The sequence below is a fragment of the Topomyia yanbarensis genome, chromosome 2 (genome assembly GCF_030247195.1).
Source record: "Topomyia yanbarensis strain Yona2022 chromosome 2, ASM3024719v1, whole genome shotgun sequence".
NCBI classification, from domain to species: Eukaryota; Metazoa; Arthropoda; class Insecta; order Diptera; family Culicidae; genus Topomyia; species Topomyia yanbarensis.
In genome coordinates, this window is record NC_080671.1 from 430,397,509 (window position 1) to 430,421,111 (window position 23,603).

Here is a 23,603-nt window from a genome sequence, read left to right on the forward strand (position 1 = left end):
AATTATTTTCGAATGCAACAATCGATTCTGTCTCTATCGACTGTTGCGTTTAAAATGGAATCGATTCAGAAGTCGGTCTGTATTAGCCTTTCCATGAGATCCCGAGCAAAGTCCAACATCAAAATTACAGCAAATAGACAACATATTTTGATATCAAGCATCAAATTGAAATCTTATTTTGATATCAGTTTAAACTTTTTCAGATATAACATCATATTTTGATCTCATTTTGATGTGCTTACATTTTTAGAAAAAAATGTTTGTTTCTATTTCATCAAATTGATTACTTATTTTGTTATCAATGAAATATTTCACCATCTCAATGAGTTTTCAATTTGCTTTCACTGATAGCATGAATAGTTTTCTGTTTGATGTCATAGTGCAATTTTTCTGCTTTCGATTTTGATCTTTTAACCGTTAAAACGACCAAAATGATAACAACCTGAGCAATCATTCCCTACTACATCACAACATCAAGTTTAGTTCTCAATTTGTTATCAGACTCTGATCGGGATGTTTGTTTGATAATACACAGATGGGTCCTTCCTTCTGCGACCAGCAAACGTTTCATTTGGTGTTGGACTGGATCGATGATCTCATTTAAACTTCACATTTACCCGAGAATGGTCAAAATAAAAATTATCATGGGATGGTAATTTCTAAAACTACCATAATAGTTTTCAGTTACGAAAAGCAAAACTCTATGGAAGCTATTGTTGTTCTATAAAACGTGACAATTTTTTGAATTCTGGTTAATTTAAAAAAAATTATTTGCCCCCTGATTTTTTTCAGCGATTTTGAAGGGGGGGGTGACATAATTTTTAAAAAATATTTGTAATGGCCTAATTCAGCAACCGCTTTTTTCATGTATTCGCTGTAAATACAATAGATCCACGGCTCCGTTAAGTCTTCATCGCGGGTCGTGTTAAATAAGTGGATTGAAAAAAAACAGGTCCCTTGATCCAGCATTTCGATCTCTCTTCGAGGTTCTGTTCTCCGTTCAACTCTGTGTCTTTTGTGGTGGAAAAAGGTAGAAAAAAGCGTGTCAGATTCTTTTCTTTAGTAACTGGCGTGACGCCAAATACTAAATTTAAACAATCACACATATTGCGTGAACGCCTAAACAAGTAGCTGGTTCCGTCTTGGGTCGCAAGCACAGCAGTTCTAGTTTGTTGATGAGAAAGCGGAGTCGAAATCTTTTTTGTGAGTTTGAAAACCAAATGCCAGGCACAATGCCAAAAATATCCTTAGAGAGTGTCCGTTACTGGAGAATGCGAAACGCAAAAATCCATGTTTCATGTTAGGTATTGTGCTTTCATGCACAAAATTTGACTCAATGAAATAGTTAACATTTCCGTTTCGACTGCACCTCATCAGAATCCGACACTAATTTGGTGACAGGACTAGCTCTAAAAAAACAGAGACACAATTTGTGTTCCGGGGCAAACTAATATTTAAGCATGTTCGGAAAAAATGCTATATTTCTGATTCCGCCTCTGATGTGAGTTAGTATCAAGGTATCATCGCTGAAATTCGATAATACAACACAATCGAAAAATAAATACCTTCATTTGATTGGTTTAATTGTTTCCAAGTAAATACTGCATACGAAGAAAGAAATTCGTCGATTATCCCAAATCTTCACAATCTTCGCTATCAGCTCAACAACTTGATGCCTTACCTGCAAAAAACAGAAAAAGAATAATGCTAGTGAGACATTTCTTATCAATTGTTCATTCACTTTTCGTAGTAGTAATGCTTTTCTTTCGCAATACATAAAGCGGCCTATCCAGCCAATGCAGTTAGAACACTTATCGCACAAATTAGTCATTGGCTAATCTTAAACAATAAAATTGTTTTTCACTTCGTAAACCGTACTATATTTTTATGTTCCAAATGATAAGAGCACATCCGAACGGCATGCAGGTTTCGTTCTGTCTCTCTCTCTCCCCCTCTTTATTCTGTCTGCTCAGGAAATTGGCGCACTTCTCCTTATCAGACCCGGTCGGGCGTCAACGAATCGCGCGATAGATAAGAACGCACTTCGCAACGGGGGAGCTTCTTCAGTGGAGCAGGTAGCGTATACAATCGAACTCGCACTGGCTGCCCGAATGCCTGATCGCACCATGTTGGTGGGCTACCAAACCCGGGCAGTCAGTGCAGTCATGCGCTCACACAATGGTGAAAAGAAACCGTGGGTTTTGCAGATTCATAACGACCTCCCAGGAAACATTCCCCCCTCCGGAGTAATTATATCTGCGTGGTTTTCTTATCTCATCTCTGGTAAGCAAAATATTAAATATGACCATCGTATTAAATATGGCCTTCCTGTATCCAACGCTCAGTGGGCTGCAACCTAACCTATGCCTTTTTCATTAACGCGAAAGCCCGATTGGATCCATCTAGCAGTGAGGTATATTCATCCACTCTTTAATTTTAAAATGCAACTTCCAATGATTTGCACTAAACTAGCAAAGATCACATGCTACAACATTGTTGTTGTCACATTTCGTCGCTGTTGTGCTATCTTATGACAAACGCCATTTTGGGGTGAACTGAGTTAGATATGCCATGTTACTAAATTTTAAAATCTCTATAAAGTTGCGTTTTCAGAATTTTGAAATTCTACTGGGTTACTGAGATATAGCGAAACACGATTATGACAAGCGCCAGTTTCTCGAGTGATCGAGTTGTGCTATCTTATGACAAAGAAATATCAGACAACATACCCTGTTTGTTGGCTTGCTATAAGCCAAAAAGCTTATAGCAAGCCAATAGATGTCTCTCATGACATAGGTAATTTCTATGCAGATAAACCATAACCATTAGCTAGGTTTTTGTCTCGGGAGCAAAACTTTTCCTACCATAGTTTTTTTCTGGGAATGGTTGGCTTATATTTTCAACATTATTGAACAAATTTCCTATTGAGATTTCCACTAGTTTTGGAAAGTATACCGAAATGTAGTGATGGATTATGCAAGAAGACTATTCGTTTCGTCTAGTCGCCTATCAACACAATCATTGTTTGATATATATTGTCTCTAAATTGTTAATGGAACCATCTTTTGTTTATTGTTTTTCCCGAATAAAGGAGGAAAACTGGGAAAACTTTGTGTTCCAATACTATCATTTTGTAACCTGATATTGCTGCTATCGCATGGAAAAGTATAATATCGCACATAGCTATCTATAGCGCATAATTTCACGAATCAGTTATGATTCATTTTTATATGAAATCTTCTGTGCATATTTGTGACACGTCATACATATTTTATCATCAATACACACTTATGACACGTATGCGAGCGACTTTGGTTTACATTTTAAGCAAAAACTGTAAGTGTAGTCAACCGATCTTCACACAAATCGAGAGATTACTTCAGAAAAGATAGAAGCATCGAATGTTTTCTCCGAAAAGCTTGTAGCATTTATAAATTTTAAGATATTCAATCTCAAACTTTAAAAATCGTTTTTCTCGAAAAGTGCTAAATGGCGCTTGTCTTAAGATAGCACAACAGCGACGATTTGTAAATTCGTTGAGCTGGTGCAGAATTAACGACACAAAAAAAGGTAGAGAAAAGAGAACCATGTTGCACTGCCATGGAAGAAAGGTTCAAGCAAGGAAACATGTCAGTAGGCGGGACTGATCTCGAGGCGTACTGCTGCAATCCCACGCATCCGGCCAAGTCTCTCCTATATACACGCACAACAGGAGCCTGAAGCCGGAGGGAAACGGGTAAACTATGCGAGCGTGTAAATGAAACATTAATAAATTGTATTATACCTAGCGCGGTTGGCTTGTGGAATGCCCTCAACATTAGTTTGCCGGGGTACTCGCCCACGTCGAGGAAGTCGATAAATTTCCCCCGGTCCCGATCAGGCCCATCAAGTATGCAGATTTACACCACATATCGCATAGATTCACCGCACCAGTCTGGTGTCTGAGCTGAGCAGACGACGGAGCTGGAGATGGTGCGCGGTGCGCAAATTTGCTGCATAAATCCAATCCCGCGCAGCCGGTGCCGACGGCATGGGCAAAGGCGATGATTTATGCTACGATCAGGCAGTGCGACCTCTGCTAATGCCGTCTGGCGCGGTGTGGTGGCTTAAGTGAGTGGACGACTCAACCGGCTCTTTACCATCGGAGGCGGTCGTCGGTCAACATAGCGGGGAAAATCGTTAAGCGGAACTGATCCGGTTTTATGAGTTCATTTCTCTAAACGTAAAACGGCCGTGGATGATTGTGGCAATATTTGTCCCCGCCACCCGTAAATGATGTTTCTAGATGATTGGTTCGTGCGTTGCCGCAGGATTTTCACTCATTTGATTATACATATTTTTCCCAATCTGTTGATTGGTGTAGATAGTCGGCGAGAAAATGATCCACGGTCAATAATTATTCCCAACTGTACTGAACACTACCAACTAGTTCGAAACCCGTTCTAATCGAACGGTTGCTCGTTAACCCTCCGGAAGTCGCGCTAATGGGCCACTGAACGAGCAGCCGCTGGTGCGCTATGACGATTTCGCTTGATTTTCAGAGCAGTGTGCACTCAGTCCACTAGCGCGACTTTCGGAAGGTTAATTAGTCTTAATGGGGGGCGGTAAGGGTTTCAGCGTGAAAATTTGCGTGAACAACTTTTTTTTCGAGAGTTGTCCTACTGATGCTGTAGAGCTAGGTTCTCGGAAGGGCTCCTCGTCACACACTACAATTGCAGACGAGACAGGCAATGGTGCCCACTAAAACACCGCTTTAAGCCAATTGTAGTGTGCCGTTATTCTGAATGTGATATTCATTGTACGGTTCAGGTATGTGCGGGCGTAGGGACTTCGCGATCGCGTGTATCATCGTGAAGGACTCGAGCATTTGTACGTTAACGTGTTCGATCGCGTGTGCGTTTGTATGTCGCGTGTGCTAACGTGTATGTAACTTCGCTTGAATAAATTCTAATTTATAACCGTGTGCCTTTCGCATATTCGCGTGTGTTCTTGGATAATCGCGCGCGGACCGTGAATCTAATACTTGATTTTTGGTGTACGGCTCAGATGCTAAAAGAAAGTGAGATCTTCCATATCACTAGAGTTTCCGGTGATGTCGCCATGGAACGTGTTGTCTAGTGGATATGAGCTTTATTTTTTTATTGGTCCTACTGAATGTATGGACCTAAGTTATTAGAACAGAGGGTAATGGTTTCCGGACGTGACCGATTCATGAGCGCGCGAAAACGGACGTTTGTAGGTTTGCGTTTGAGACAGCGTTTGAAACTTCGTAAGTGCTAAAACGTTCTTCTTATTACTGGGGTATTATTAAGTGTGCGGGATCGCGAACATAGGTGTGCGTTGTTAATCGCGAAGGGCTTAAGCATTCGTATGTTAACGCGTTTGTCACGTGTGCTCGCGTTCATGTGGCTTGGCATGTTCAAAACTGGATTTTGTAACCGTGTGGCCATTCTTATATACGCGTGCGTTATTCGATGATCACGCGTACCTTCATTCTGATAGTTAGTTTTGTAGTGTACAATTGACATTCTGACCGGGAGTAAGTTACCCCATATCACTAGAGTCCTCGGTCATGTCGCCATGTAACGTGGTGTCCAGTGGATATGAGAGCTTTCTTTTTTTAATTGATTTCCAATTGAAGGCATGGACCTAGTCTGCTGATATCAAGGATGGAAACATCCGGAAGTGACCGATTTATGGTCGTGCGACCGCGGGAGTTTTTAGGTTCACGCTTGACACCGTGTTTGAAAATTTATAGGAGCTGAGATATTTACTTTATCACCGGGATGTTATCATGTTTACGAGATCGCGGGTGTAGGTTCCGTGGATGGTCGCGAAGGGCTCAAGCATTTGTATATTAACGTGTTTGTCACGTGTATGTGACTTCGCGTGTATAATTTCGATTTTATAATGATGTAGCGTGTATTCTTGTGTGATCGCGCGAACCGTGAATCGGATGCTTGATTTTTAGTGTATGGTACAGATGGTAGAAGGGAGTCCGTTTCCCATATCACTAGAGTTCCAGGTCACGTCACCATGGAACGTGTTGTTTAGTGAATATGAGCGTCACTTTTTTGATTGGTTCAACTGAAGACATTAGTCCAGACTGCTAGGACCGAGGTAAGATTTCTGGACGTGACCGATTCATGATCGCGCGAGTAGTGGGTTAATGTTTGAGACCGCGTTTGGAAGTTTGAAGATGCTACGTTTACTTAACTATCGGGGTTTTTTCATGTAGGCAAAATCGCGGGCGTAAGTATGTGTGGATTATTGCAATTGCATGGTCGCGTTTGGGGCACGGTTTGTGTTATCGTGAAGGCCATGAACGTTTGTACCTATATGAGTATAGAAAGCGTATAGTAAAAATATACCAATAAAAGGAATCATAACATGCGGAATAAAGAAAAAAGATGCAAAGATTAGAAGTGTATAAATTGACCGATACTATTTTGTTATACATCAGTAATGGAAAAGCAAACTGATAGATGTGCAAGAGTACAGACTAATGAAGTAGAATAGAAAAACACATGTAACATGCAATCAAACTCGTCTAAATGCAGCAAATGTGGTATATTTACCATTAACGACAATTGCATGCTGTTAGACTTTCATCATGCTATGCTGGCCGGGAATGGATGACTGCGTCAGTAAATTCATCGTACCCTAATTTATCCAATCCGACTTACTCGAATGCATAGAACCAAATGCACAAATTGATCACTAGAAGTATTAGCCACTATTCTATTATATACGCCAATTCTGCATCCATTCCCTGACCCAACTGTCACAAATACTCAGACGAACACATACATAGATAGACATACGACTAGCACATAACAATACACTAGCACGAAAAACTACGATTATTACAAAGCGACAACTAATAGGTTTCTACTTATGTATTTATTAAATTAAATTAATTGTTAAATTAATTTAATTAGTATATCTACGATGACGAATTCGACCGATAAACGGACACACAATGACTCCCACTGTGAGCCCCGTCCACGAATACCGCCATCAAATTGTGGAACAATATTTGCAAACACGGCACACAGCAAAAGTCAATGCACGACGACCCGCCAGTCGGCCACATTACCGCGCATAGACCAGTGGTTGAGCGTTTGTATGCTCAGGTGCAGAGTATGAAGAAACATAGAACATAAAAAAGGCGCATAAGCCCTCTCGGTCTCCTCGATGCACCACTATCAAACCCACAACGTCAAACCCCTCAACCTTAGGGAGGGATATACAATAGAAAAACGTAGTTACGTAAAAAATTTAATAAAAATGGTCAAAAACATTGCATAATCCAAAATTTGGTATGTATTCCATTCTCCAATTTTCCCCAAAAGCTTTACGAATTTCTTCTGAAAGTCACGTTTTGAATAATGATTTTTTAATGTAGTGTACACAAATATGATTTGTTTCCTAACTCTCACCCTGAAACTCTTCTGGGTTAGTAGTACAATTTAACTCCCAGTTTGATAGCGATCTATTTGGATACTGCTCGGCGTCGATCCTTTTTATTAACTGTCAAAAATGCCTTTCTAGCAAGCTATGGATTTTGTATTGCCAGAAGATAATCTTTAATATTAAATGCACACAAATTTTGAATAAAAAGTCTACTTTCTCATCTCGATCCGATCAGAAACTCAATTCGCTCTGCTCATTAACAGTGCTGTGTAGCAAACTAACAAATCGTTTCTAGCCACAGTCTGCTGTTTACATTTACCGCGCCAGTGCTATTGGCAAACAAAGCTTAGTTTAGCTTAGTAGCTTTAGCTTACCCGTAGTTAGACCGAATGAGTGAAAGGGCACAATGAATCAAAATAATGATGCTGGGGAGGAGCAAATCATTCCCACTGAGCATATTTCACTGACTCAACATTTTCATAAAATGACCGATAAAGAAACCTGCCACGTCCAATGCTGTTCTGTCGGGGATAGAAAGAAATATTAGTTCGATACTCGCTCTTGATGGAGACCGAGACCATTCCTGCCTCTCCACTAGCATTACAGGAAAGGAATTGCGTTTGTAGGATAAGGAAAAGATCATGAGATGTCTCGATAAACAATACGATCTTAACAAAATACAAAATTTATTCGAGTAAAGAATATGAAATAATTTTGAGGGGCCTAAAATAAGCAAAACAAATACACTGGCAGCTCCGCGCGCGCCTCGTTTGTAACCCTTTCCTGTCAGCATACGATCACACAGATCCCTCCGCCACTGATGCCGTTTCCGTTCGAAACGAAATTGAGTCAGACTCCAACCCAACCGCTGACAAAATACGTGAGCTAACAACGGTTGATGCCAAAACCAACAACGGGCTCAAGTAAAAACGGCACAAGCCGGCAACACCACGGGCATTTCGTCAAAGCAGTTCACAAAATTTAATTAATATAACATTTAATGAATATAACATAACAATATGACGAAAATGGAGATTTGGAACCATTTCGAAATCGAAGATTGCGACTTTCGGTTGAGTAATATTCTACTCTGACAATATTGGTATTTTTGGATTGAGCTTGACGAGTAGATGATGGAAATGGATGTTTGGCGTCATTTTGAGATCCATGATGGCGACTTCCAGTTAAGCAATATTGTCGATAACCCTAATAGGTATTTTTGGAATGGGTTTGACGATTATATGCTGGAAACAGATGTTTCGCGCCGCTGAGATGGCGACCTTCGGTTGAGCAAAATTCCCTATAACCGTAACCATAAGCGTACTTTTAAATTGACATGACGAATAGATGGTGGAAATCGATGAGTGACGTTATTTCGAAGGCCAAGATAGCGACTTCCGTCATCTTCTCGTTAATCTCATTCATCTACTCGTTAATCTCATTCGGAAAATAGGTCATTGTTGAGGTTATAGAGAATTTATTTAAACCGTTGCCATTTTGGATTGTGCTTCAGACATCGATTTCCTTCGTCTACTTGTCAACGGCGTTTATAAATTCGTAAGTGCTATCACGTTAACTTAATTACCAGAAAGTAAATGTGATTGCGAGATCCTGAGCGTAGGTATGCGTGAATGATCGGGTGTACGGCCGGGTTTGTATTATCGCGAAAAGCTCGAGCGTTTGTATGTTATTGAGCGCGTTTTTTATCCCGTGAGTATTTGTATTGTATTTCGTTTGCATATTTCCGTGTTCTTATGAGTGTCGCCGATAAATAAACAACAAAAGAAGAGACAACACATTAATTAGACATTCACACTCATATACTACAGTATATTAGAGAGAGAGAGACATTAGATATTGCGACAATCATGCGCAGGATGGCTAAGAAATAATTGAAAGGTGAGAAAGACCAAAAACTACAGCACATGAAAAAAGAACATTAATATTCCAAACACCTCATATATATTAGTAACACAAAGTAATGGCTAAACTTTGGATTGGACAGGTGACAGAAAAAAAGGCATGCAACATAAAAAAGTCCAATAAGCCCTCCCGGTCTCCTTGATGCACCACTATGGAGGCGTTTGGCAACCAACATCTTAAAGCAACTTTCCGTTAGAAGCCAATATGAAATTATGTTCAATAGAATATGAATGGCAATTCTCTTAGTTCACACTTTGCTTAAAGATGTTTATAATACATGCAATCTGCATAAGGGAGGGGTCTATAAAATTTCTACTTCACCATTTTTTTACATTTTGATTATAGAGGTTTTAACCTTAGGGTTATTCGTCTCTTTTCTCGGGTTAGATAAATCTTCACCCTATGCGCGGGGTTGGGGATCGAAACCCAGGTGAGCTGCGTACTAGAGGTGTGCGCCGCGCCGCCGATTTTAGTTAAAGGTCGGCGGCGCGCCGGCGTCCCGCTGATGTGCTTACTATTTTTACATGCAACCATCGGCGCGGCGTGGCGGCGGCGGCGTGGCGCACACCTCTACTGCGTACCAGGCAATCGATTTACCAACTACGCTATGCCCGCATCACTTCACCAATTTCTCATTAATTCATCCATCCTTTTTCTATCATATTCACGACAGACATGTTAAGAGTCGCCGAGATACATGCTTTCTCAAAAAAAAAATCTGAAAAATACCGGGGTGAGAAGGAGGGCGGGACCTCTAACCCCGCCCCCTCTGGCTACGTACCGGCCCATCTATGACATGGTAAAATTCTGTTTGGTAACAATCATTCTTGTAAAGCTGTTTATTAATATTTGACCTAGGTAAACCTAGGTATCCTTTCACAACTGCAGATGCCTTGCCAAATCAACAGCAAAACCGAATTTTAATTCCCTTGGATTAATCCAAGCCAATTTGCTGGACTAATGTTATTGATTCCGAATTGATGATAAGGGAAAAAAGGCATAATAGAGTTCCGAAATTGATCGAACGGCCTTGCCCGAAATCTTCGTATTGTGTGCAGTTTGAACCGAGAGAGAAATAAGATCTCATTTTGAATACCGACTTATCTCATAACCTAAGTTAACGTCAACTAGACAAATTGCATAGCATAACTTCAACAGCAGGTTCATATAGTAACCCTCGACGGCGCCAGCAAGCTTTCACAAGCGCACTTGCCAACAGCCCCAAAAACTTCATATCGTTGCACACATGGGCGACGGCATTTAACGCAACATCACAGCAACCGGTTTTCTTTTTTTAAATTTCGACCAGCATGGTCGTATGTATTGCTGATCACGCACTGATCACATGCGACGATACTTGAACGCGGCGCGCTATGAATAGGTGCGCGACCGACGACCGACGGTACGAATAGAGCAAAACAAAAAGAAACTCAATAAAATCGCCGCGACAGGACGGCTGCCAACCGCGCCGGGGTTGGGGAAAACAAATCGACAAATCTATTCACGCCTGTTGCCTTGATGGTATAGGAGTTTCGGCTGCGGCCTGTGTCGATGGGTCTTATCAATGTTTAGGAATTTTCATTCTTACTCACTGTCGTTAGGCGAATGCCGGTCGCCTGTCTAATTTAGACCTGAAAATGCGACGGTTTGCTGATGCAGCACTGATGGTTTGATCGTGTTATGTGTTTACACCCACGCACGTCATTCCGGGAAATGTGCGGAAAAGACTAGATCTAGTAAAATGAGATTCTTGTTTAAGATATGTGATGACCTATTCTGAATGAAATAAGTTCCAATGGACAACCAAAAAATAGAACGAGAGACAATAAAAGTCGCATTGAATATGACAAACAAGTGCTATTTAAACGCGGCAGCATTCAAGGAGGCAGTAGTCCTTGGAATCTCCGCAAACGACAAAATCATTCTGTGTTCAACGTGCACCATTGCTTCAAGTGATCAACCTTGGCCTACCTGTTCTAGATGCTTGGTCCAGCAGCGTTCGTATCCGTGGTGAATTCGCACCAACACTACTACTACTACTAGCACGACGGTTAAATGAGCACATGAAAACAATACCCGTTAGCGGTCAAGGTCTTCGCTGTTTATAAATATCTTTAATAATAAAAGATTTATCCAAGAGCTCTCGTGCGTTCTTGACAGATCACCACGGTAGGATTTAAAAATTATCGCAACATTCTCTTCCCAGGCGCACTTTGTAGGTCCTATCAGCAGCGATAACGCGTAGCCGTCTTGTCCGGTTCAATGCAATTTAATAGCTTTTATGCATCCCGAACTCGCACTGCACTCCGCCAAGGTTTATTGATAGTCCCGTGACAACGAAAATAACCCCATACACTCGTGATCCGCGCGAGGAGTATTGCTTAGTGTACGCGTGTGAGCAGTACGAACGTAAACAACGACTGCCGCCGATGGGGACGCCTGGTACTGCTTACTTGTTCCTATGCTCTACCATCCCCACCATGATAGGTCATTAGCCTAGGCTGCCGATCTCACATGAGCATATTTATAGACACCGGTAGTAGTCTCGTGAATCGGAACTCGCGTGAGTATTAAAGAGTTTTGTCTCTCCGAAGAAGGAAGTTTCGAAGTTCGCAGCCTACTGCGAATGTACAGTTCATCAGAGTGTAGAATATTAATTGACAGCTGTGGGTAGGTGTACACGCTCGTAAAAAGTTACTCAGATTCTGAGTACTTTTAACTCAGTTTTGAATGATGTTCGTAAACGTCAAAAATTGAGTTGTCATGTATAATATCTCTGAGTAACTCTGACTCTATTTTTGGGTATTACACAAGAAACCGTTTTGGAGTTACCAAACGGAAAAGCCGTTTCTCGCCAAGTTAAAAATTCCAAGCGTCATCCGCCATTTTCCATTAGTAGGTACACGCTCGTTTAGTTATCGCTCATCACTTTTTCACAAATAAAAATTTGTTCAAATATTTATAATAGTTGAAGCTAGAGTTGTAGTGTGTAAAATACATTTTAATTGAAAGAGTGGATTTGAACAACCAGCATGCAGAAGATTTCGGAAGAGGTGGATGCTGAAACTGCAATGAAGTTGCGAGGTAATATTCACGTTATATATATATATATATATATATATATATATATATATATATATATATATATATATATATATATATATATATATATATATATATATATATATATATATATATATATATATATATATATATATATATATATATATATATATATATATATATATATATATATATATATATATATATATATATATATATATATATATATATATATATATATATATATATATATATATATATATATATATATATATATATATATATATATATATATATATATATATATATATATATATATATATATATATATATATATACTGGAAAAAAAGTGTAAGGTTTCAGGTTTCTCATGCCATGTGCCAAATTGTGGGAAGATGATTCCTGGACACGTGGATGAATTGAAGGAACACTTCCGGTTGGTACACAATTTGAACACCAGCAAAGCAGCCGCTCAACCTTTCCTTTGTTCAGAATGTGGTTCACTGTACCAGAGGTTTAAGAGCTTGAAACGGCACATAGAGAGTGTTCATCCACTAATTACAGAAAATTCTACAAATATTTCATACGACCATGACGCTGTTGAACAAATTCAAAATAATCATCCGGAAAATATGCTCGTAGATGATGATTATCTGTTGAGAATAACGAATACCATATTCTTTAAAACGGCGCCGTCGTTGGATGAAATTACTAAGAAAATTAGTAAATTCGCCACAGATTTGCGAAAAGATGTATCTCTTCCCGAGACAAAAATCAAAAAGTTCTTACAGGTTACCTCGAATCTTATAGAAGATTACGAGTGTTACATGTTGAATCTATTCAGAGAATTTTTGAAATCGAAGTCGATCCCATTAAACGATACCGACGCTTTGAAATTTATAAACGACGCATCTTTGGATGGAATTTTTGCAGACGTAGCTTCTCCAAAAGACAACCTAGCATATTTGTCTGGAGTTGCGGGTTGTGCTGTGCCAAACCCTAGGGAAGAAGTCTTGGGAAGAACTAGAATCACTAAAACTGTCCCCGCGATTACCAAACTAGGCAAAAGAAAAAGTGTACAAATAGTGAAAGACGTTGCTCACTATATTCCACTAACCAGCATTTTAGCACTGGTTATGAAGAATCCCGGAGCTCGCAAGATGATAGCAGAAGAAGCAGTGAATGACGATATCTTGTGCGGTTTCAAAGATGGTCAACGTTTCAAAACACACCCATTCCTGACACGGTTTCCCGATGCATTACGACTCTCGCTTCATCTGGACGATGTCGAATATCTGAACCCTTTGGGATCACGCAAATCAAAAAAAAAACTTATCAATTTCAGTGTTAAAATTGAGAATCTCCACCCCGCAATTAATTCATCCTCCAACAGGATATATCTAACGCTTACAGTTCGCTCAAGAGATGTAAAAAAATATGGCTACAATAACGTTATGAAACCGCTGATTCAAGATTTGCGTGAGCTTGAATCAGATGATGGTGTTGTAGTACAATATGGGAGTGAAAAGTTTACGATGAGGGCAGTTCTAGTGCATGTTTTGGGGGACACGCTGGCAATTCATGAAATTTTCGAGTTAATGGGGCCCCAATCAAGTCTATTCTGTAGAATGTGCTATGCGACGCGTACTGCACTTCATTGTGGAAACATTGGTGATACCTTCCCTCATCGCACTGAAGAAAGCATACAAGGTGATTTAAATGCTCTTCAAAGCGGAACTAAAACACCTTCACAATGCGGAATCATTCGAAAATCAGCACTGAATGAAGTTAAATATTTCAACATAGCGGAAAATAACACGTTTGATCCAATGCATGATCTTTTGGAAGGCGTCGTCATGGTCGTAATCAAATGTGTTTTGAACGAAGCTGTAAATATCCATAAAGTGATAACGATTAGTCAAGTCAACCAAATTATACAGCATTACGAATACGGTATAACTGAATCGGCTGATAAACCTACCGCTAATTTTACTTGCGAGAAGTTAAAAGCACGTGGACATGCTATTCCTCAGTCAGCTTCGCAATGTTGGCTTCTCCTTCGAGCATTCCCTTTTATGTTCAACCAGATTCTCGGATTTAATTCAAATTTATCATCATTGCTTAGAGCTCTCATGAAAATAACTTATTATAGTTTCTCCAATAAGCTAACATTGAATCAGATTAACGATCTGGAAAACGAAATCGAATGTTTTTACAAGTTGTTCAAATCCTGCTTCCCTGCCATCAACCCTACCAATAAATTCCATCACATCTCTCATTATCCCTACATAATTCGTCAGGATGGGCCAGTTGTTAATCATAGTTGCTTACGCTTCGAAGCGAAATTCAAGGAGTCGAAATCCCAAGCGAAGACATGCAACAATTTCATCAATTTAACAAACAGCTTTGCTAAGCGCCTGAATCTAGCACAGATAACCACTATTCTTGACCATTCATACGAAATTGGTACGGTAGATATCGTTTCGTCAAAGCACATACACAAAAAATCTCTAAGTAATTTACTCCTGATCCGGGATCTACCAGATTCAATCAAATATATAAACCATATGAAAATAAATAACACAAGCTTTCGGCCGGGACTGATAGCGAAATACCAAGTATGCAACGAAATGTCCTATGGTTTGATAATAGATATATTGCAATCGGATAATCAAATTGTTTGCCTAATACAGCATCTCGAATGCGAATATTGTTTACAATACAACAGTTACAAACTCAAAACTGACAGTCAAGTTATTCGCATATCACACAAGAACTTGCAAACGAAAAAAACATACAACTTATGGAGTATATACGGAGATTCAGAAGAAAACTACTATATAAGTTTGAAATATGTAGATAGTTAGTAGGGAAATAAACTTGGAAATAAATTTATAATAAAATAAACAACAATCAAGAAGGTAGTGCAAACAACTTGAGATGTCACTTTAAACCTTTATATATACTTATTCGCTCTTTTCAGCCCAAAAAATAAACGATCAGAACCTAGTTCTGCTCAACGATGCCGACCTAGTTGAAATGGGGATAATCGAAAAAGGATCCCGTCTAACAATTCTTAACATAATAAAAAACTATAGTTCTGAAGCTAATCCGACCAAAGATAAAATTGATGAGACTTCCACTAATGTTCAAAATTTGGTAAACTTTCTACTATAATTACTGTAAGCGCTTGTCGTACTATACATATTTAACGTTTTCAGATTAACCGTTCGACATTCGAAGATGACGCAAAATTCCGAATGAAAATTTTGTATCCAATTTTGGATCAAGGGATCGTACCAGATAAGGACGGTTTAAATCATCTTACACGAGTCGCATGCAAGCAAATGGAGACTCAAATAATGGACGGTCAAAGGCAAGTAGAAAGTTTTATTTGTTACTCTACTAGTGCATCAAACTATGAACACTCCTTAAAGTGTGATAGAATGAATTGTTTACATTGAACCGCACGAGTCTCTCCGCTAGAGCAACCTTGCGGCGAAATGCGCAATGCCTATACATATTTATAGGGCTTACGGCCAATTTCTTTATCCTCGCTTAAATTTTAAACCGGGTTCACCAGTACGTTTAAACCTGGTTAAGACGTTAGGCGAGAATGAAGAAATCGGCCCTTAGTAGTCCTTCGAGCAAATATGCAGGTGATCTAACACTGTCTATGAGCAGAGAAAAGCAATGCCTTTCGTTGTGAAGCTTCTATTTCAAAAAACATCGTAGTCAATCAGTATCATGCATTATTACTTCATTGAGCCTATGAAACTATGAAGTATGCATAGTAATGAAGCACGGCCAAACAACTTCACTTCTGATTATAAATATAAAGAAATGTATGAAACACAGTACAAACTGCTAGAGGAAACCACATAGTTATCAGTTCTTCGCATCCTGATTTCAATATTGACCATTCTTTACACATCTTCAATCTGGTTCGATTTATAAACTTCGGCATAAGAACGTACATGCGTCTTTGACGGTGGTACTTAGAAAGCGTAATTCGTCATGTTCCGGCACAAAATTATAAAGACGACCGACGACGACGAATTATAATAACTTAAACATTTAAACCAACAGAATTTAAAGGTATACAATTTCTGTTTATAGCGAGCGTGTTTATTTGTTTACATATACAGTTCAATCGTAAATCGACCAAAGGGTCTAACTAAGCCGCAATGTCGTTGAATCGAGCAACAGCGATGCCAGATTTACAGACTGTGGACAGATTTGCTGCACTGAGAAACAAAAATATGCAGAATTAGCATACTTTCATTCCCGTCTCTTTTGCTGTAATTCTCGACGAACATATGATTACGGCCTAAAAGCCAACCGTCAAAATCCACTTTGAATGGAAATTCCAGACAAACCGTTACTAGTCGAACACAGCTCACAACAGTTTATGAAAGAGAAAACTTTTCTCTTTCGTTTACTACCAACATCTGTGATTGGCGTGTAACGGTTTGTCCGGAATTTTCATTCAAAGTGGATTTTGACAGTTGGCTTTTAGGCCGTAATCATATGTTTGTCGAGAATTTTCATGCATTTTCTAGCATATACTTCTAGTAAATATTCAATGAGTGGATAGACCGAATACGTCCAATGCACAAAATTTGCAGCAGAAGAAACGAGAGGCAGATCAAAAAGTATGATATCGGTGATTAAAAAAAAGTTCTGCGTATGCCTGGTCCAGACATTTACAGACTTTTAAAACAGTAATAAACTGACCGATTTTCTTCAGAAAATAATAGATGTGTCCCAGCATGCAAAGAATTACGAATCAAATACCGTTCATACTTTTACCATTTAGATTTTTTTAAGAAATTTAGAACTTAATCTTTCACGGAATCTTTTTGGTCTTTTTCGGAGTAACGAACCAATGATCTCTAAATGCGCAGGTATCCTTCTGTTGATCAACAGCATGCGGCAGCTGTTCAAATCGTAAAATTATTTCCACAACTTAGTAATACGCGAGTCACACCAACTGCTCCTGATGAGGTTTGTTATTCTATGCTTATTTAATTTCTCTAATATAATTATAATTATTTTCATGCTAGTCATTTTTCTTTTGGCGCAACGGAGGCAAGGAAAAGGGTGCTCATACTGGCATGATATTTCATCGCATCCGGAATGTCATCAAACAGCTACCTGCAGGAAAACATAAATATAATCGAGGAACTATGCCTGTAGAAGAGTCCGTTTCAACTGAACTTGTAGAGCGGGCTCAATTGCTCCGAGTAATGCTTGCATCGGCATCAGTAGCAGAACATATTTGTGATGAAATGGACCGATGCTTTCCAGTCCTCAAACTGTTATTAAAAGAAAAGAAACCCGTTAATGATATCTTGGATATGTTTCCACACCTGTGTTCATATGAAGGATTGGTGGTAACATGTTTATTTTTTATTATTTACTATTTCACTTTATGGTATTCACGGAACATATGAATATTTATATCATATCACTTTTTCTAGATTCGTCAAATGTTTGAGAGATTGTATCCTAACAGAACAGAAGGTCTCAAAATCGAGGATGTCTTCTCTCAGTGTCTATCTTATTCACCGTCCAGATTCTCTAGAGTAGAAGATGGTGAGATATATTTTTTTTTAATTTAGCCCAAAGGTCTGTCATAAAATTTTAAATTTGTAAAACTATTCACAGATCACATTCGAGGATGCTTGAGAATAATTTCTCATATGCCAATTCGCGGACAAAAAAGAACGCTGGTAGGCTGTCCAACTGTAGGCGAAGAACATTCGGCTTCAATTTTAATTCGTTGGATTGGGGTAAATGCAATATAATATACATAAGGTTAGATGTAATGATTTTATATCATCATTAGGAGTGCTTAGATACATACGTGGCATCCCCCGCAACTGATTCCAAACTACACATGGTGTGCGTAGCAAGCCCGATGAAAAGAGGAAATTATGCCGTCATTTGTGAGAAAAAAGTTATATTCGAGACTAACAATTCTATTCATGCAGTGGAAATTTTATTCAAATGCTACGCAGTTCTCGGAGTGGAGGTGCCACCTAATTTTAGAATGTTTTGGGACTTTCTGGCATGTGCCATATATAATATAATTCCGCACAGTCAGAGGACAACTGTGAATAGACTCGTCCAAACTTTTATTGAAGTTTCCCGCGCACGTATTGACAACAAATAAAAGGACTACTTTTTTATACAATACTTACTAAAAACCATAAAATTTAATAAACAGAAGTTTCTTTAATTATTATTGTAAAAATATTCCATAAGAAAAGAAAGACTGCATTGTGTTGTATCCAAAACAAAATTTTGACGGCCAATTTCTTCACTGGATGTAAACCGGTTTAGTTCCAGTTCAAATGCAACAATCGATCATGAACCAATTTAAATAGGAATCGGTTGTTGCATTTCTTCTTACAGAAACCATTCAGAATTGCAAGTCATAATCCGGATGTTTCTCAGTAAAGTTCAGTCAGAAATGAGCCGGAATTCCGGCTGGCTCCAGTCAGTATTCCGGCTCCAGTGACACAACCTATTCTAACTAGAATCGGTTGTGTCACTGGAGCCGGAATACTGACTGGAAACAGCTGGAATTCCGGCTCATTTCCGGCTGAACTTTACTGGGTTTTAATGAAATATTGCACTCATAAATTGGGTAATATTCTACCCAAAAACTGAGGAATTACAACTGGCTTTGTTGTCTACTCAAAAATTGGGTAAGCTTCTGCTCATAATATGAGTAAAAATCGATCAATTTTTGGTTTTGTTGAAGTTCTACTGAACCCAAAATTTGAGTAATGTTCAACTCAAAGTCTGCGTAATAATTACTTAATTTTTGGTTTTGTTAAATTTGTACTGAACTCAAAATTTGAGCAATGTTGAACTCAAAACCTGAGTACTAGTGAAGCACTTTTGGGTTTAGTGTAGATAATATTGTACTCAAAAACCGAGTAATAATTACTCAGTTTTTGGTTCATGCTGGCTTACTCAAATTTGAGTAACTCCGGAATTACTCAATTTAAGGGTTGTTCCACTTTATCTGGAAATGGGTGGGATTACACTGATTTTTGAGTAACTTTTTACGAGCGTGTAGACTGCGGCTCGTGTCAGCGAATTCTAGAAGAGACGTGACACACCGAGTGTGACGAAATATTGCGATCGTGTAGGATTGAAATTCGCACGATAGATCAGACAGCAGTATGTCAGCGATTAGAGGGACCTTGCTTGCGATCTTTCCGGTGTGCATGATCGTGTTACAGCTCATTTATCAGATCGCGTACCGTTGAATGTTTTGATGTAGTACATACTACATGGCTAGCAGGTGATCGACCCTAGTTGTTTATTGTGGATTTAACTTTTGATCTGGACTGCAGTGACCGTTAGAAACGGCCACCAGGTTCAATTCACACATTAAAATACAACCATTGTCCATTTTAGAGAGCTTGTCTTCATTCGTAACTATTCCACGTATTTCGCTTTTGGCCAAGATTCGTAAGTTTCACGTAACCGCTCGGCAGTAAATGCATTTTCCAACCTTCGCTCAATCGAGATCTCCTGGGCCTTAAGGTAGCACCTTCACTTCCCACAGGTATAGTTTCAACAGCGTCGTCGTCGTTTGGAGAAATTTATTCATAATCGTCCGATTCCGTCCGTCCGATACCGACGGATTATTTCTGTCTCTTTCCTGGATTTGTGGCTTTTTATGATTCAAAATGTAACTTAACTTGCTCCGAGGCTGTAAGTATTAAGGTATTGGCGGTGTCATGCTAATTTTATGGAAACGGTTTGGTTTGATTGCGACAAGCACCGATCTGGTGTGTAGTAGGCCGTTGGAAAGTAATAGGCTTGTTCAATTATGCCTTTTTTCCAATCCGTATGTTTAATTGACACGGCACTTTTCCACCATTCCTTGATTTAGACTGTTAAAAATATTTACGTCTCGCAAGAGACACATATAGGAAGCGTCACAGTTCACGTGAATTTACATTTAAGAATATGTAAGAATATGTGTCGTTCACTATTCCCCAGCTTATTCAACAGAATTTTACATTAAAAGAAGTACAATTTTTCGAATTCTTTTATCAGAAAGAAAAACGGGTCGCAATAGTGTTCATGTCAAATGTCATTGTCATTTTTCTAACAGTGTACCGGGAAATAAAACAGTTTCAAAAACGTTTCCAACCAACGAAAGCTGTCAAACAAACACCAAATCTCACTTTCAAACATGTTATGGAATTTTATTCTATTTATAACGCGCTTATTCTGTCACCTCATTGTTATATTGACCCCCTTTATCATCATCATCCGAGTCAGGTGAGATACTAGAGATAACTGTTATTTTTTTTTAAACAGCAGAAAATACGATAATAACAGAAGCGTTAGTGCAAATCCATGCAAGCGGATCCCACGGTTTCATACAACGAGCAGGAATGCATTTACTGGCCGATGATAAGCAAGACCGATAACGTTCCGGCGCTTTAGCAAGGTGCATTGTTTTCCGAAAGTGCAACAGCGATTGATATGACAGCAGTTGTAGACGGCGACGATTTTTTTATGGATTTTCTGTATCTAGTAAATAACAAAACTCTTGAGTAACACAACACTAAGGCGTAAAAAGCAACTCTCAATCCAACAGTTTCTGGAAAACCTCGCACATACATCTATTTCTTTTTGAGAACTTAACTAGTAATCGAAAGCAAAAAGTTCTCTCTGTTATTGGTGAATTATCGAAAAATGAGTTTTGGTATTACAAGTCATGGGAAACAATTACGGCCTAATAGATGGCAGGTTTTAGGCCCTAATTAATGACAGGTGAGTCAAAAATCATTGAGACAGTTTCAAACATACCTAACTTTTTCGATATTTGATGGAAATTAACCAAATGTTACCCACTTTATCTTTAGAGTGTATTGTTTACATCCACTCGCAGTTATCAGTGAGATTCCGGTCGACATAGAAAAAAGCAGCTAACCGTTCGCGAAAGAATTTTGTTCACCCGCATGCAAATTCCTGGCTTATCGCACCGCGCTCTGGAAAAACTGATGAAAATACATAATTCAACCGTCTCAAAGATTCCAGAAACGGATGACAGTGAACCACAAGCCAGAAGCTGGACTCAAACTGGGAACAATACACCAACACTCGAGAGAGCGATTCAAGCGGAAGCCAAAAATTTCGACGCGGGACTCGGCCCGGAAACTTAATGTTTCGCAGAGCTTCGTCCAGAGGGCTACGATCCGGATTGAAAATGTACACGGCGCAGAACTTTCCAATCCAAATCGTAAGCAGTTTTTTGCCAAAAATCGCATCCGGAAACTCTAAACGACACTACCTTGCATAGATGTGGAGTTGACCCAATAATTCCGTCGAATTTAACTCTCCTAGAAAAATCATGACGATGAAAAAGGCTTAGGCTACTCTTCTTCTGGTTTCAAGCGTGTGTAGACCTAACAATTCTGGCTGTCCATGTTGCTTGATAAGGACACCATACTATAAAGTTTGATCCCAATATCGATCGTACCAATGCGCAGTACTGTGAGCGGAGACAGAGGGTCGTTAAATTCATTCGAAATTTTGAACATGAATCCCATCAGGCGTCTGTTGTGCAAAATGACCTACACTTTACGCAAAATTAGAAATTATGCCAAATGACCGTTATTCTAAATATCCATTATGCTAAATGACCTTACGCCAAATGACCCTAACTAAAATAGACTCAAAACTCAATTATGAATAACGCACAGATAAGTTCATGGTGCAGTTATCCAAGAAGAAAATATATGCCTTGAAGAACTATCTATGTATATTATCTCCAAAATTATTCAGTTCAATGATTATATTCTTGAGGACATCAAAGATAGAATTACGGGAACTGACAGATACGAGCGAGAGTTTTTTCATGCACTGCGACGAGTCACCGAAACAAAAAAGGTATCGTCACAAACGTTACATTCGTACCCTAATGCTGATGCTGTCCATAACACTGCAAGTTTGCATAGGTTCCAAAACTTGTTCATTATTCTGCTTTATCTTTCAATATTTGGGTACAATTGTATTGGTACTGCATCTAATAGGCTGTTTGTTATCGAGAAGGAGTCATCAAAAAACATCTCTGCATAGTGGTCGGAAACCCCAAAAGCGTGAACTTAATTCACTAGAGGCCAAACCATCGAATATATTCACAGGGTATCTTTGGACGAATTGTTCGTAAGAATATTTCCCACAAACTGATAAAAATTAAAATTAGGCATGGTTTACTACCATCAAACTAAAAAAACTAACTTTTTATGCTGACTAGGTAGAAAGTTGGTGTCTTTGACAAGTTATAGAAATGCTCGTGATGAAGAATTTAGTTGAACAACTTGAACTTGTAGGATTTGAAGTTACCAATTTTTAAATATGCACATTCCCGAAAATGCGACATCGGAGCAGAAGACGACCATCACAGAAACTTTGGTCTCTGATGGTTTATATCAAATCTGCTCTCTTAGAAATTTGAATGGACGGACACTCGATCTAGCCTTCGTCAACGACACAAACGTGTTCGAATTGATCGAGCCTCCGACATCCATACTTAAGGTAGACCCTCACCATAAGCCCTTCCTTTTAACCCATTATATCCTAGCGTATGAAATTTCATACGCAGAACTATCCATCGGTTTACGCGTATTTACTATAGAATTTTGGCATCTAACTGCTTTATTATTGCACTAATGGGATCATTGCACCTCATATTTCATTGTGAAACAAGACAACTGCTATTTTTTATAATTTTGTTTACATTTTTGAACCATGTATAGTTGGGGCAAATGGCGGCTGAAAAGTAAGCAATACATTTAATTGAATTTTATTGTTGGAATTCGTGCTAATAATTCCATTATGTGACAAAACGTTCCTACAGGTGTAAAAGAAGTGTTGTCTATCAGAAAATCCGAAGAAATATGTCAAACAACTTAAAATTGTTGTTTTTATTTAAGCGTACGAATTTTTTTGCACGAGATATTTTCATTCTCAAAACCATTTGAAGCGGTGATTTTATTTTTCCCATAATCCTTGATACATTTTTTGGTGGAATTGAAGATATCACTGCATTTGGCTCACTTTTTGAAACCCCTGGGTTATAATGGGTTAAGATTTGACGCGTGCTCTAACGACGGCGACAATTCCGATACAACTAACGACGACCTTAACTTTGATTTTAC

At 38.9% G+C, this 23,603-nt stretch overlaps 2 protein-coding genes across 4 annotated transcripts in view; one reads left to right on the top strand and one right to left on the bottom strand.

Annotated features, from left to right (window-relative positions):
- The window catches only part of LOC131685389 (protein phosphatase 1 regulatory subunit 3C), a 151,387-nt gene that overhangs the window by 101,185 nt on the left and 26,599 nt on the right, over positions 1-23,603 (bottom strand). The gene's annotated exons all lie outside the window — the stretch shown is intronic.
- LOC131685397 (uncharacterized) lies at positions 15,795-18,580 on the top strand. The gene is made up of 5 exons (XM_058969099.1): positions 15,795-17,409; positions 17,469-17,798; positions 17,886-18,000; positions 18,073-18,197; positions 18,254-18,580. The coding sequence occupies exons 1-5, from the start codon at positions 17,302-17,304 to the stop codon at positions 18,578-18,580; spliced, it is 1,005 nt and encodes a 334-aa protein (XP_058825082.1). The 5' UTR covers positions 15,795-17,301.